The sequence below is a fragment of the Oncorhynchus clarkii genome, chromosome 26, assembly GCF_045791955.1.
Source record: "Oncorhynchus clarkii lewisi isolate Uvic-CL-2024 chromosome 26, UVic_Ocla_1.0, whole genome shotgun sequence".
Classification (NCBI taxonomy): Eukaryota; Metazoa; Chordata; class Actinopteri; order Salmoniformes; family Salmonidae; genus Oncorhynchus; species Oncorhynchus clarkii.
The window spans coordinates 7830364-7845569 of record NC_092172.1 but is presented as its reverse complement, the minus strand read 5'-3'; the positions used below and the strand labels follow the sequence as shown (position 1 = coordinate 7845569).

Below are 15206 nucleotides of genomic sequence, written 5' to 3'. Positions count from 1 at the left end.
AGAAGAAATCGTGAGGGGAATAAACTTCAAGCTGCTGTAACAAATGAGATGATATGCACATTACCTTCCAAGTGGTAAAAATATTGGTCTGGAAAATAATAATAAAATGTTGACTCACTTCTCGGAGACATACAGTACACAATAGTCTGGGGAATCAGGGATGTTATGTTCTCGAAAACAGGATTTTACGCATGGAAAGAAACAAACATTGAATCTCATTCCATGTTTGCGTGTAATTTGAAGTGGTTCTATGGGCTTTTGGGTCATTGAAAGCCCACTCAGTGCATGTTGTCTTGTAAAACAACATGACCCCGAATTGACCTCAATTCTTAAAACATTAAGTATCCGAAATGATTACTCCAATTACCTCAGGAAAACATAGACCGAAAATGGACACGGTAACGGTTCTTAGCCATTTCAATATGATTGTTCACTGAAAGTACACGCTTCAATGGGTGTCTTTTTTTTCTCATAAGAACAGACAACATATTTTGCCATACAAAGATATACTTACAGTTATTTCACACCTGACAACAAAAGCATACGGCAAATATCCGTCATTCATTACATTCACTCTGTGTTCATTCATCCACCATGCTAAATCTGTTACCATGGCATCCCAAGGCTGGTGTCTGGAAAGCGGAGTGTAGTGTTCCCGTAATGACAGAGGAGCCCTGGGTGCCTCAGTCAGAACTGGATGCTACCAGTGTAAGTGGTGAGTCAGTCAGGGTCATAGTTTTATCCGGTTTCCTGACGTCAAGGACCTTTTGTCCTGGACTCCATCCCCTTGAAAACCAAAAAGGTAAAGCAATGACATTGATAATAGTGCCAATTCTTATGCAGTCAAAAGTTGCCCGCAAACTTCATAGTTCTAGCTGGACCCCTGGAAGATCTGACGTCCTTGTGATGTACTTTGGTTATGTACTCAAGCTAAGAATATCGGAGCAAATGATGGTCAGACAGGAGCGTGGGGTTATATACCTTACAGGACTTATGGATCCATGCGAATTGATTCTTACCTTCAAAAATGTACAAATTGGCCTAGTAAAGCTACCATTGTGAATAGGCTACCAGGATCAGTTGGGCATTGTCATAGGATCTACCTCTCAGATAAACCTGTCAAGTCAGACTTGACTGTTTCTGTACATACCCGACAGTATACATTGGAAGCAATTTCTCTGTATCTTGTGTTTCAAGATGGTAATCATTACAACAGATGTAGAGGCACAGTATTAGTAAAGGGTGACGAAATATAACGCAGGACAATCTAAGGTGTCAACCCAGCTTCATCACATTTCCCCTACTAGGTAAATATCTGGTAACTTCACGATGAAATCAGCTCCGCCTCAACTGATTCCTTTTGGAAGTGTTTATTGGTAGGCCCTTTTGTTGGATTTTTGTCCATTGTCGTAGAGCACCCGTCCTACTCTCTCTGTTTTATGTAGCGCGGAGGTCTACCTGAACTGAAATCAGCTCTCTGTTGTTGTTCAGCCTCTGGGTAGCTTCAGAGGCATAAAGGTGAACGCGTTCAGAGCTGAGGGGCACGTTATTTTGGAGGGGTGGGATACACCCGTCCTCTCCAGTGACCATCTTTCGCTAGGATAATGATCATGGGATGGGTGCAGTTGACAGGCTCTTCTCCTCTCGTCCTGGGATCAGAGGAGAGTGCGGGACAGACAGCCTATTGAAATATTGGACTACTATTGATCAATATCAGGACTCCTCCAGAGTTTTCAGCTGTAGAGGGCGTGTTACACAGGTGTGCTTTGTCTACCAGAGTCCATGAACAGTATAGGGATATTGTTACTTTTCTCCTGCACATAATTATATTTTGTGACTCCGCTAGTTTCTTTCCGCCAGGCCCTGTCATCGGGTTCCATAGAGTTCTTCCTGGTAAGTACTCCCTCACTCGTGTATATATACACAGGTTATTGTTCTATACATGTGCTTCAGTGTGCAAGAAAGGGGCTTTAATGGTCTGCTCATTTGAAGTACAAGAACAAGTCACTGTACAGGACACACAATGGCATACGTGTTGTACAAGGGTTTCCTCCCCAGAGTAAACTCCATAGACGTGCCATTGAGAAGAGGCAACAGAATGTGTTGTACTTTTGCTTTAGGCGGCTGGTTGTTGGGTGTCAGTATATTATAATGGCCAGTAATTCATATTTTATTGTCTTTCATCCGTCCGTCCTTTCGGGTTGCGTGTTTTCATTTACTGGTCATTTCAGAGACCTCTGAAACAGTGGGTACAATTAAAGGGCTTCTGTACAGTATGAGCATTTTGATTGACAACTTTCCGATGCGCATGCGTGGGCGCTGACAGGGTGGGAGCAACTGAAAGTCATCTTTAGCTGGCTCGAACCCCGACAGGGAAGCCAAGTCCTACCCGGTTACACCACATAGGACGGTATAATCACATCCCACTCTCTGTGCAGCCCTGTCATTTTTGGCCAGAGAGCGACATCAAGTGCAACTCTCTTCTGAAAGGCGGTGATCATACGCTGTCTCCACTTGAGTAACTGCTCTCCGCACTCTACGTCCCTAAATCACTGTCTTTGAGTCCCCACTCTCTACTATGCAAGTGCTCCTCGAGTTGAAATCCTTGTCAATGTCTCAGTTGGACAATACTCCTGTCCACCCGTCATCGGTACCCTCTAGAGATAGAACCTCTAATTGGACATACATATTAAAGACCGCCACGACGGGGACAGGTAATGAGTGCTGTTAATGGAGAGGATGTCACACACTGTTGCCATCTGGTTTGTCACGTACGTGGGTGTCACGCACCTTCTCGTATTCATGCGTTGCTCTTTTGTCCTTTCTCGATAAGGTAGGGATTTATCTCTCGTGGACATAACAAACTATTGTGCATATTTTACTCCTGGGTAACCGAGATTAGGTAGGGATATACTTAGTGGCCAAGCTAATGGAGTTGACAGATGACACAGCCGCAAAAGGGACGTAAATGGAATAATATTGGATGGCAATCCCTAAGCAAAATTCCGCATGGCTCTAGCTTTGGCTGATTCCCCCATTCATTCTGTGAAATAAGAAGAGCACAGAGGTTCACTGAGGTCGGTCATTTATCTTTGGTAGGAGAAAGTACTGGCAGGAATCAGCGGCATAAAAAAATGTCCTCCATGGCAGCAATGCAGTTTATTATTTATCCTTTTGTCAATAGGAGAATAAGTAGTATATATTGCTCACCTTTCCAGAGTCTTCCCCCTCTCTGTCCCTGTCTTTCTTTCAATCCTCCTTTATAATAATATATTATATGTGACAACCACAGGTGTCTGTTTCACAGAGTCAAGTTTCCACCCGCAATTATGTAAGAGGCCGGTTGGAGGTGGGAGACAAAAGGGAAAAAGCTGAGGGGAGATGCACTGTGGGTATGAAGAGGTGAGACCTTTAGTCTTCTTGGCCATGGTATTCCAGCCACACTGTGAACAAAGCAGGTGAGGTGTGTCACAAATAGTCACGTTGTGACACGGCATGTCGTCCTGTTTTATGCTACGTTCCACTATTCACCTCGTCTTTGCTTTTTTTACCACGGTAGCGCTTGGTGTAATTCTAACGAAATGATAACTTCATAATAGCTGGGGTTCACAAAAAAACAGCACTGTTTAGTACCATTGCGCACCAGATACTGTAGTTGATTGCAATTGAATTCGTCACAGTCCAGACCTGGGGATTCTTTCCCTGCTGTATCCTGCAATGGCATCATCAGCATTGGACGTCGTTGGCATCACGCAGAATGACCATGGTGCTACCCTCCTGCTGCTCAGTCTATAAACCACCACGATTACATGACGTTGTACATTCAGCCATACAGCACCAGACTCTTTCATCTTGCAGCAAAATCATGTGTCGCCGTTGCATTTCACGTTAAATGGGGCAAAATCTTGTCAAGGAAAACTTCGGGGGATTTATGGTACGTTTTCCTACCAGCCATCATCTGCAGCGGGGTGGGGTTTACAACCGTACAGGGCGGACGTAAGAGCTGTGGAGAGGCTTCAGAGAGGAGGTAAAAGGCCCGAGGCAGCCATTTGAAGCAGCGCCAACAGCCCCCTCCCGCCAGGTGTTTGCGTTGCTATGGAACTTTGTTTTCACCATCATTAGCTACGAGAGTGAGAGGAAGCCATGGTGTACCTGAAGTGTTTAATGTATGGCCTGACACATGAAAGGACCGGGAGTATGATGTACGACATACGAAGCCCAGTGAGCGTTGGTGAAACTCGTGTTCAGCGTCAAACCTGTTTTAGCCACGTTCTATCATCTCGTCTTGTTGCCACTTTCGCCTTGTCCTGTTTTAGTCGCACTTTCATCTCGTCTTGTTGCTTTAAGGAGTAATTGGTGAGAACATATATGCCAGTGAGAGTTGGGGTGTGCTGTATAATGACAAAACAGCCATGTTCCAGGACAAAGACAAAGTGAAGAAATCTAACAGTGTCCTCATCTGATCTCATCTGTGGTCCTGCTGTCTGTATTCTAATTGACCAGGTAATTATAGGTAATCACCGAGCTACTTGAAGCCACTCTTACTCTCGGCAAGCAACGGCTTCATCAGAAGCCCGGGCGAGGAGTCATTTCCAGTTAGAATGGGCTCCTAATTAGGGATAATAAGCTCATTTTAAGAAATACAGAACTGCCAGCTTCAACTGTCCCTCCTCATCTCATTGACTTCCTTTAGAGGAGCACTTGCATCAATATCAGGCGAGTCTTGAACAAGGTCACTGCTTTTTAAAACAGCCACTGTTACAGCTGCCGGTCTGGAGCAAAAAAATAAACAAATGGTCAAATGACAGAAAGTGAGTGTTGCATAAGTGATTATTAGTAATTTCCCTCCGTTAAGCATGTTAGATGGGTAAGGAGAGAGAGGTAAACATGAAGCAGAAATTCAATACGACCTGCCTGCCACATATCACAGGATTTTGAGAAATTAAACACATCCAGGATTTAACACAGGAATGAATTATGTCAGTGGGTGTTAAACAGTACTCATTACAATGTAAGCATACTAACAAATACACACTGAAAACTGGGGGGATAGCCTACTTGACAAAACAAGGGTTCAGAAATACCTCTGCAGGTTACATTCTGTTCATATACTGGTTTGAAATGACATATTACACCACACACAGTCAACGACACCTTCACACAAACGACTGAGTGTAATGCATCATGGGGGCAGGTTTTTACAAATTAGGGCCCCTAAACAGTCCCTGAAGGAGGGGACAGAGAGTGGAATTGAAACATTAGCTGAGGATCTGGAGGAAATGGTGGAGAGAAAGAACCACAAGAATGGGAATATTTTCCAGGATCAGGTGGCCTCTGTCCCCCTGAAGTGCTGTTAAAGACCATGGCATAAAAATCTTCATTATTGCTCCCACCAGAGCTGCGTAAAGATCCAGATCATCCATTCACAGCGACACTGTGATTTGCTTGACTGGGTTAAAACAGGCTTATTGATCCATCCCCTCAGCGGAGGTGGTAAAATCGGGTAACCAGGTGTGAACTGAATCCGGCCCAGTGATCAGAGACTACAATTAGCTCGGCACAAGAAGTGTCGCTGTCAATCGCCTCTCAAGATAAATGGGCTCTTCAATTCATGTCTTTAAAAGTCCTGAAAAATAGGTGATTATCACGCCACTAGGCAACTCATTTTAGCCTGTGATTACTCAAGGATGTTATCCAACTCAATCAAACTGACTCTCACACTTTCTGGTCACATGGTGATGGGATCTGATCCTGACGCCTTGCTGTGTAAATGAGGCCTGGCTGTGAGCTGAGAAAAGCTTGGTTCGCCACAGCACTATATCATAGTAGCATCCTGTGGCTGACACACTCAGTCAGCCAGCCAGCCACTCCACTCCTCTCGTCACACACACACACACACACGCAGGCACACACACACAGTCAGTATATCACTGCAGTCAAGAACACACTGATGCATCAGGCCAGACAAGGACAGCAGGGTGTTCAAAACCTCAAATCCACACTCTCGGTCAGTTTAGATGTCTCTATCATTCGGATGGATTTACTGTATACATAGTGCACAGAAGAGACAATATAATAAGTATCCTCTTTATGAAATGTATGAATCACCTCACTGCATATTGGAGTTCCTATTGAGCTTAACAGTGTGCAGTATTTTAGTACTTCATGATACAATGGAATGTTAGGGAGTAAACATTATTTGTAATAAGGGTTACATGGAGAAAATACAGCTTCTCTGTTAGGAAAATGGATGGCCCTCCCTTCAACAAAATATATTTCACCTAAACTCTCCCTGAACGCTTGAAAAAAACAAGTGACTGTAAGAGCCCCACATTGGAGGTGTCACAAAAACCCATAAAAAAAAGCCCCCCCCCCCAACAACAAAAAAAAACATCCACATTTTTTTTTACCAATCATTTTCTCATGGGGAATTTTAAAAATGTTTCAAATAAGGGCTGTGTTTCATGTGGGCTTACTCTTGTGTGACATTTCGATAACCATGTAAATCTCTCTCGGACAAGGTGATTTTATCAATATATTTGTTTCTATTTACTCTCAGATTTGAAAATAGATAAAGTAGACATCATGCAAAGCTACAAATCCCTGAAAGCTCCTGCACATAATCTCTAGCTAACGCCTTTGCTAACAGGTTTTTTGTCCATTTAAAAAGACAGTTCACAGAATTGTCAATTGAAAGAAATATAGGCAATGTATTCGTTACTAAATTTAGCTAATATTAGATAGTTCATCCAGAGATTCTTACCTTTGCCTCGATTCGGCCATCTCGTCTAGATCATCATGACATTTGTAGTTCTTTATGATAGCCACATTAGCAGCTAATTAGCATTTAATTTTGGGGGGGTACATACAGGCAATTATATTGATAAAAGTCACCTTGTCCTTGAGAGATTTACAAGGTTATCAAAATGTCACACCAGGGTAAGCTTAAACGAAACACAGCCCTTATTTTAAGTGTTTGTCACGCCCTGGTCTTAGTATTTTGTGTTTTCTTTATTATTTTGATCAGGCCAGGGTGTGACATGGGTTTATTTATGTGGTGTGTTTTGTCTTGGGGATTTCGTAGGTATTGGGATTGTGGCTTAGTGGGGTGTTCTACCATAGTCTATGGCTGTCTGGAGTGGTTCTCAATCAGAGGCAGGTGTTTATCATTGTCTCTGATTGGGAACCATATTTAGGCAGCCATATTCTTTGAGTGTTTCGTGGGTGATTGTTCATGTCTTTGTGTTTGTTGTCACCAGATAGGCTGTTTAGGTTTTCTCACATTTATTGTTTTTGTTAGTTTATTCATGTATAGTTTTTTCTTCATTAAAAAACATGAATAACCACCACGCTGCATTTTGGTCCGACTCTCCTTCCCCTAAAGAAAACCGTTACAGTGTTTCTAAAATCCCCTATGGGAAAATGAATGGTGGAAAAACAATTGGAACCATTTCCTTGTTTGACTGCTAGGTTTCATCGGTATTTTCACTCATGGTACTCTTATGTAACAGTAGAACTTTAGACCGTCCCCTCGCCCATACCCGGGCGCAAACCAGGGACCCTCTGCACACATCAACAACAGTCACCCACGAAGCATCGTTACCTATCGCTCCACAAAAGCCGCGGCCCTTGCAGAGCAAGGGGAACTACTACTTCAAGGTCTCAGAGCAAGTGACGTCACCAATTGAAACACTATTTAGCGCGCACCACCGCTAACTAGCTGGCCGTTTCACATCCGTTACATCTACACCCCAAATAATAATTAAAACAAAGCAGATAGCAGAGAACATGTCTTCTTTTGCCCTGACTTCTTGGACAGGCATCAGGGCTGCGGGCCAGAAGGTTGTGGGTACACAGTCCACCGTTGACAAGAGTAGGGGTGGAAAGAGCCCCTTTATAGTAAAAGCATTGCAGCGGTCTAAGGTACTGCATCACAGTGTTGCGGCTTAACTACAGCCTGGGGTTCGATCCCAACCGGCTGTGACCGGGAGTCCCATAGGGCAGCGCACAATTTTATTTGTCACATACACATGGTTAGCAGATGTTAATGCGATTGTAGCGAAATGCTTGTGCTTCTAGTTCTGACAATGCAGTAATAACCAACGAGTAATCTAACCTAATAATTCCACAACTACTACTTTATACACACAAGTGTAAAGGGATAAATAATATGTACATGAAGATATATGAATGAGTGATGGTACAGAACGGCATAGGCAAGATGCAGTAGATGGTATGGTATAGAGCTTTAAAGTGGCTAGTGATATATTTTTACATCAATTTCCATTATTAAAGTGGCTGGAGTTGAGTCAGTATGTTGGCAGCAGCCACTCAATGTTAGTGGTGGCTGTTTAACAGTCTGATGGCCTTGAAATATAAGCTTTTTTTCAGTCTCTCGGTCCCTGCTTTGATGCACCTGTACTGACCTCGCCTTCTGGATGATAGAGGGGTGAACATGCAGTGGCTCGGGTGGTTGTTGTCCTTGAGGATCGTTATGGCCTTCCTGTGACATCGGGTGGTGTAGGTGTCCTGGAGGGCAGGTAGTTTGCCCCCGGTGATGCGTTGTGCAAACCTCACTACCCTCTGGAGAGCCTTACGGTTGTGGGCGGAGCAGTTGCCGTACCAGGCGGTGATACAGCCCGACAGGATGCTCTCGATTGTGCATCTGTAGAAGTTTGTGGGTGCTTTTGGTGACAAGCCAAATTTCTTCAGCCTCCTGAGGTTGAAGAGGCGCTGCTGCGCCTTCTTCACAACGCTGTCTGTGTGGGTGGACCAATTCAGTTTGTCCGTGATGTGGACGCCGAGGAACTTAAAACCTACTATAGCAGTCCATAGCCTAATTTCGTCTGTCAAACAGGTAGGCTTACCTAATTTCTTAAATAGAAAGAAATAGGCTCCAACACAAAGACCTCTTGTTGTTAGTAAAGTCTAATTAAATGAGGATGGTTGACATTAATTATGCATACTCAAATGTGTCTACTTTCAGCACCATGAGCTGTCCATTTCGGATTGATTGTGCCGAGGCTGCTGCTTCAAGTTTCAGCACAACAATGTAAGTTACTCGATTCTGGCTTATTGTGAGGTCAATAACTCGGATAAACACATCACGGGCAAGAAACATTTAGTTTTTAATCAATTAAATTATAGTAGTAGCAAGCTATCAAAGTTGACCTCTGGTCTTCCTCACCTTTGCGTTCTCCACAAACTGAACAGAACATAGACTATAGGCTAGTCAGTGCAAAATATTTTTGGGACTAGGCCTAATCCAAAATGATTTTCCTCCAGTTAACCATTCTGTACATTTTGATCGGTCTCTTAGCATCTTTTATCCAGCAGCATACCACCCTGCATCCCAATGTTGGCTTTCCTCCAAAGCTAAGCAGGAGTGGTCATGGTTGATCCCTGGATGGGAGACCAGATGTTGCTGGAAGTGGTGTTGGAGGGTCAGTAGGAGGCACTCTTTCTTCTGGTCTAAAAAACAATATTCCAAGGGCAGTGATTGTGGACGTTGTTCTGTGTAGTCTTTCGGGTGGGATGTTAAACAGCTGTCCTGACTCTCTGTAGTCACTAAAGATTCCATGGCACTTATTGTGAGAGTAGAGGTGTTAACCCTGGTGTCCTGGCTAAATTCCCAATCTAGCCCTCATACCATCATGGACTCCTAATCATCCCTGGTTTCCAATGGGTTCATTCATCCCTGTAACTCTTCCCCAGGTTGTTGCTGTATATGAGAATGTGTTTTCAGTCAACTTACCTCATTAAATAAATAGTTGTCATACGTGTTAGAACTGCATACTAATACTTTGAGAGGACCTTCACAGAGATATATATACCTGATGTTTTTTAATTGGAGATCTGCACTTTCTACATGCCACTCAAAATACCCCAAAGCTATAAGAAGAGTCAGAGAATACCGAAGCTACTGCTTCTTTAAAAAATAAAATAAAAAGAGGCGGGGGATGTGTGCAGAGAAAATGAGGCGGTACCATCATGAATATTAATCAAGTGATTTGTTCCTTAGAGACAGAGCGCAGCTGGATGTCGCTGATTTGAATGAACTAGAGGACACCTCGCATCATAACAACGCATATAAAATCTAAAATAGTATCTTAATAAGCACTACGCGCTATTGAGTCGCGGGATGCATATCAACATTATAGTTGTATAAGAGACAGTTCAGAACAGAGCAGCCTAAAAGAGCTGCTGTCATCGGTTCTTAACATTTGAAACTATTTACCTTTTATTGCTTTTTTGAAAATATATTTTATCATAGAGTTTAATTATAGCAATTGCACTTATGGACACCATTCTGGACAATTTCGCCCCGGATAAACTTTTCCCCAGTGCCAACCTGTTGGACCTTGAGGATTTGAATGAAGGGGATTTTCTCAACAATGTGGTATGTGCAGATGTTCATTTTTCTATTCTACATATTATCAACACTTATCTTTACGCACACAGTGATTGACAAACTGTAATGCAGCATAAATCGTGATTCGCTTTGATTCTCCGGATGTTTGATATATTATTCGGCTGTATGCCTATAGCCTATGCGATTAATGCTTCAGTGTCCACAGTGTCAGCAGTGTTCCTCTGTCTCGATTGTGATAGACGTGTTAATTACTCTGTAATAACCTGATTTATGCAGGAATTAAGCTGAAAATATCCAATGCACGTCAGAGAAAGGTGTTGGGTTCGTCACATGCGTGTCTGAAACGATTACGAAAGATAAACAGCCGGCATGTAAGCTACTGCTGTTTAATTTACCCAGCTGTGCATTTCAGAAAATTCTCTTTCACAATCGTGCCGGATCTAAAGTGGGCGTGTTAGGTGGAGTTGATCCTGCTCATGCATCCGGCTTCAGTGCATTTGTAAAGACTGTTGTGACAGATGTGAAAACTATCACACTTTTATGATGGCCCTCGATAAATGACTCTGATCCAATTGAAGAGGATATTCCTCATGTATTAGTTAAGTTAAATATTCAGCACATCACACACAGGGATCAAGAGTAAATGTCACTGGAAAATGACAAACTGTAACAAGACTAAACAACCCCACCACAAAGAGATGGAGTACATAATTGTTAGTAGGTGGTGGAAAATTGGACCAGCCAATGGGCTATTGGAGAAATGGTGAGCAATCTGGAAAGGATCCCATTAGGCTTTGTATGTTCCATGATGACTCATTCTTCTGAGGAGAGAGTGGTGGTGGTTTGTATCTTTAACTACTCCCCGGTGGGTCAATGTTTCATTTAATTCGAACACCCATAGGACATACAGAGGTTTAACTGGGGATGCTTCACACATATGAATGGGAAATCATGTGACATAATGGCATTCACACTGAATCTGCACATCAGCTCAACTAGTCATGCACTTGGGACACTTGAGGATGATTTGTGTTCTCAATGGGGATTTGATAGACTTATAATAGACTCAGATGTCCCTCCACATTCTCCCAGCTGTGAGGGTATGTATCAAGCCTGGCCCCTGGCCCTCAATGGCTTGATTGTGGCTGGGAGCTTTCGAGGGGACAGAGACAGGGAGGAGAGGACCAGTCTGTCTTTAGTGTGAATAAGATCAGATTCTAGCAACTGACTGCCCTCTCAGTGCTGTGTGAGAGTGAATGAGGGCCTGTGTGTGTGTGCAGGGTGCACCCCTCACCTGTCTGCCACTGCTTCCCCCTGCACAGCCCTCTGTTGAAGCCCCTCTGTAGGCAGAAGCGTTGAGGCTGGCCCTCTTCAGTGAAAGAACCCTTTGACGTCTTTAAAAAAATTACAACAAAATTACACACTGGGGGGAAGGGTGGGGAGAGGCAGGTAATAGGCAGTGTTTGTTTTACCAGCTATTATGGGGGTTTAAATATAGGTGGGTCATTTAAGGATTTCTACTGTTTAGGTTTCTGTGTGCTATTTTTTTTTTTTTTATAGCTTGGAGTTAGAATTTCATGGCTGCCTTGGGGTTTTCGGATGCTGCCTTTGATGACCCTCTTGCCAAGCACTTAAACACCCTACATTTTAGGTAATTGCATGGGTGGGTAAATCAGATAAGCTGCATGCTATTGTGTAGCTTTTAAGATCAGAAAGTGTGGCCACATTATCTAGGATACCTATGGTGTGGAGATTAGCATATTCTTATGATACGACTTTCAGAAATGTGTCAGAGGGTGTTCATTCCTTTTGCATGGATTACAGACTGTAATGAGTTTGCAGGTTGTCTTCATATTTGGCTGGTCTAGTCAATCCCATTTTACTTGAATGATAAGAGCAATTCCTATCGGATTAAAGGTCAGTAGCATACTGCAGTTGACGACAGAAGTGAAATATTCACTTGGGTGGATGCGTAGAATAGAACTGCACCCGCAAGTGTCGTATTGCAAGTGTGTGTCTGTGTGGAAGAGGGGTGATCCCAGCCGGCAGGTGACTGGCCAACACACCTGCGTCCCACACAAGCCAGCGGCTAGTTCTGCTCACAGACGATGGAGCGTGACTGGGCATGCCAAAGAACTCCAGCAAGTCGGGGCCTTGCAGTCGAGACACACTAATGCAGAGTGGGGGTGGAAAGGAGTTTTTGGCAGAGGGAGGGGGTAATGGGATCGGCTAGCTGCATTCCTTCCCAATAGGTTCCTACAGGGACTCATTGCTCTGAGCTTCCTACTGCTGTGTTTGGAGCCAGTCCAAAATGGATGGCTATGACAAAGTGATGTAATATTTTGAAAATTCATGCATGCCTGCAAAATAAGCCAGACAGAAAACCAGTCTACCAAAAAGGGCATGCCATTGGCTCTTAGTTCTTCACAGTCACTTCTACTTTCTGCTACATGTGTTCTCTGCTGAGGAGCATAAACCCCGGCTACAAACTTCCACTTTCAAGTGGTCAATAAAGTGATTCTACCTCTATAGCTTGATTCGGTGTGAGGTGAGGTAGACTTGAAAATGGCTGTCTAGCAATGATCACAACCAACTTGACGGAGCTTGAACAAAATATATAAGAAATTCGGGCAAATATTGTACAATCCAGGTTTGCAAAGCTCATAGCGACTTACTCACAAAGACGGACAGTTGTAATCGCTGCCAAAGATGATTATAACATGTATTGACTCAAGGGGTTGAATACTTATCTAATCAAAATATATTCATATTTTATATTCCATGATTTGTTTTGTGAATTTTTCTTCCACTTTGACATGGCAGTGACATTGCAGAGACATTGCAGAGACATTGCAGAGACATTGCAGAGACATGGCACTGACATTGCAGAGACATTGCAGAGACATGGCAGTGACATTGCAGAGACATTGCAGAGACATGGCAGTGACATTGCAGAGACATTGCAGAGACATTGCAGAGACATTGCAGAGACATGGCAGTGACATTGCAGAGACATTGCAGAGACATGGCAGTGACATTGCAGAGACATTGCAGAGACATTGCAGTGACATTGCAGAGACATGGCAGTGACATTGCAGAGACATTGCAGAGACATTGCAGAGACATGGCAGTGACATTGCAGAGACATTGCAGAGACATTGCAGAGACATTGCAGAGACATTGCAGAGACATTGCAGAGACATTGCGTAGATCGTTGGCAAAAAAAAAAGACAATTAAATCCATTTAAATCCCACTTTGAAAAAGTCAAGGGGTGTGAAGACTTTCTGAAGACACTGTACTGTATATACGGATCTGTCATGGAAGGCTCAATAAAGAGAAACGTGACAAACTACGACGCTAAGATGTCATGAGAAAGACTACGCATTCGAGGTGCTATTATCAGTCCTTCAACTTCGTCTGTGAGGTGAATATCAAAGGCGTGGTGATACCTTTCAGGCACACCATAGGAAGAATGTCATGTATTGTCATGTTGTGTCTTGTTCCTGTTCTTTCTCTTCACCCTGTCTCCCTCTGCTGGTCGTATTAGGTTACCTTTTCTTACCCTCCTTCCCCCAGCTGTTCCTTGTCTCCTCTAACTACCTCGTTCACCCCTTTTCCCACCTGTTCCCTTTTTCCCTCTGATTAGGTCTCTATATCTCTCTCTGTTCCTGTTTCTGTCTTTGTCGGATTCTTGTTTGTGTTTCTCATGCCTGAACCAGACTATCGTCGTGTTTGCTGCAACCTTGTCCTGTCCTGTCGGAATCTGCCAGTTCATCTAACCTTGTCCTGTCCTGTTGGAATCTGCCTGTCCATCTGAGCCTACATGTGTTTCGTCATTAAAGAAACCCTGTTTTGTGAATTCGCTTTTGGGTCCTCATTCACGCACCTGACAGAAGAATCCGACCAAGAATGGACCCAGCGACTTCGGATCCTCTCCACTCAGCCGTCGAGATCCAGGGAGCGATGCTAGGCAGACACGAGCAGGAATTGTCTGCTGCTCGACATGCCGTTGAGACCCTGGCCACCCAAGTCTCCAACCTCACAGAACAGGTTCACTATCTCCGCCTCGATCCACCGGCCACTTCCAGGGCTTTCGAATCTCCGGAGCCCAGAATCAATAACCCGCCGTGTTACTCTGGGGAGCCCACTGAATGCCGCTCGTTCCTCACCCAGTGTGATATTGTGTTTTCTCTCCAGCCCAACACTTACTCCAGGAGCACTGCTCGTATCGCCTACGTCATATCTCTCCTTACTGGACGGGCTCGTGAGTGGGGCACGGCAATCTGGGAGGTAAGGGCTGAGTGTACTAACCAGTATCAGGACTTTAAGGAGGAGATGATACGGGTTTTTGATCGATCTGTTTTTGGGGAGGAGGCTTCCAGGGCCCTGTCTTCCCTATGTCAAGGTAATCGATCCATAACAGACTACTCTATTGAGTTTCGCACTCTTGCTGCCTCCAGTGGCTGGAACGAGCCGGCTTTGCTCGCTCGTTTTCTGGAGGGTCTCCGCGCAGAGGTAAAGGATGAGATTCTCTCCCGGGAGGTTCCTTCCAGCGTGGATTCCTTGATTGAACTCGCTATTCGCATTGAGCGACGGGTTGATCTTCGTCACCGAGCTCGTGGAAAGGAGCTCGCGTTCTCCGTTGCCCCCCTCTCCGCATCACTACCATCTTCCTCTGCCGGCTCGGGTGCTGAGCCTATGCAGCTAGGAGGTATCCACATCTCGACTAAAGAGAGGGAACGGAGAATCACCAACCGCCTCTGTCTCTATTGCGGTTCCGCTGGTCATTTTGTCACTTCATGTCCAGTAAAAGCCAGAGCTCATCAGTAAGCG

The 15206-nt window shown here is 44.1% G+C and overlaps 1 protein-coding gene across 2 annotated transcripts in view; it reads left to right on the top strand.

Annotated features, from left to right (window-relative positions):
- The first annotated feature begins 9999 nt into the window (after positions 1 to 9999).
- LOC139385183 (cyclic AMP-responsive element-binding protein 3-like protein 1) overlaps positions 10000 to 15206 on the top strand; it is a 29477-nt gene continuing 24270 nt past the window's right edge. For both annotated transcript variants that reach the window (XR_011628919.1, XM_071130281.1), the window contains exon 1: positions 10000 to 10399. Coding sequence is in view for 1 of the 2 variants with exons in the window: in XM_071130281.1 (XP_070986382.1) it covers positions 10298 to 10399 (102 nt within the window). In the remaining variant the exon portion in view is untranslated. The remainder of the gene's footprint in view (positions 10400 to 15206) is intronic.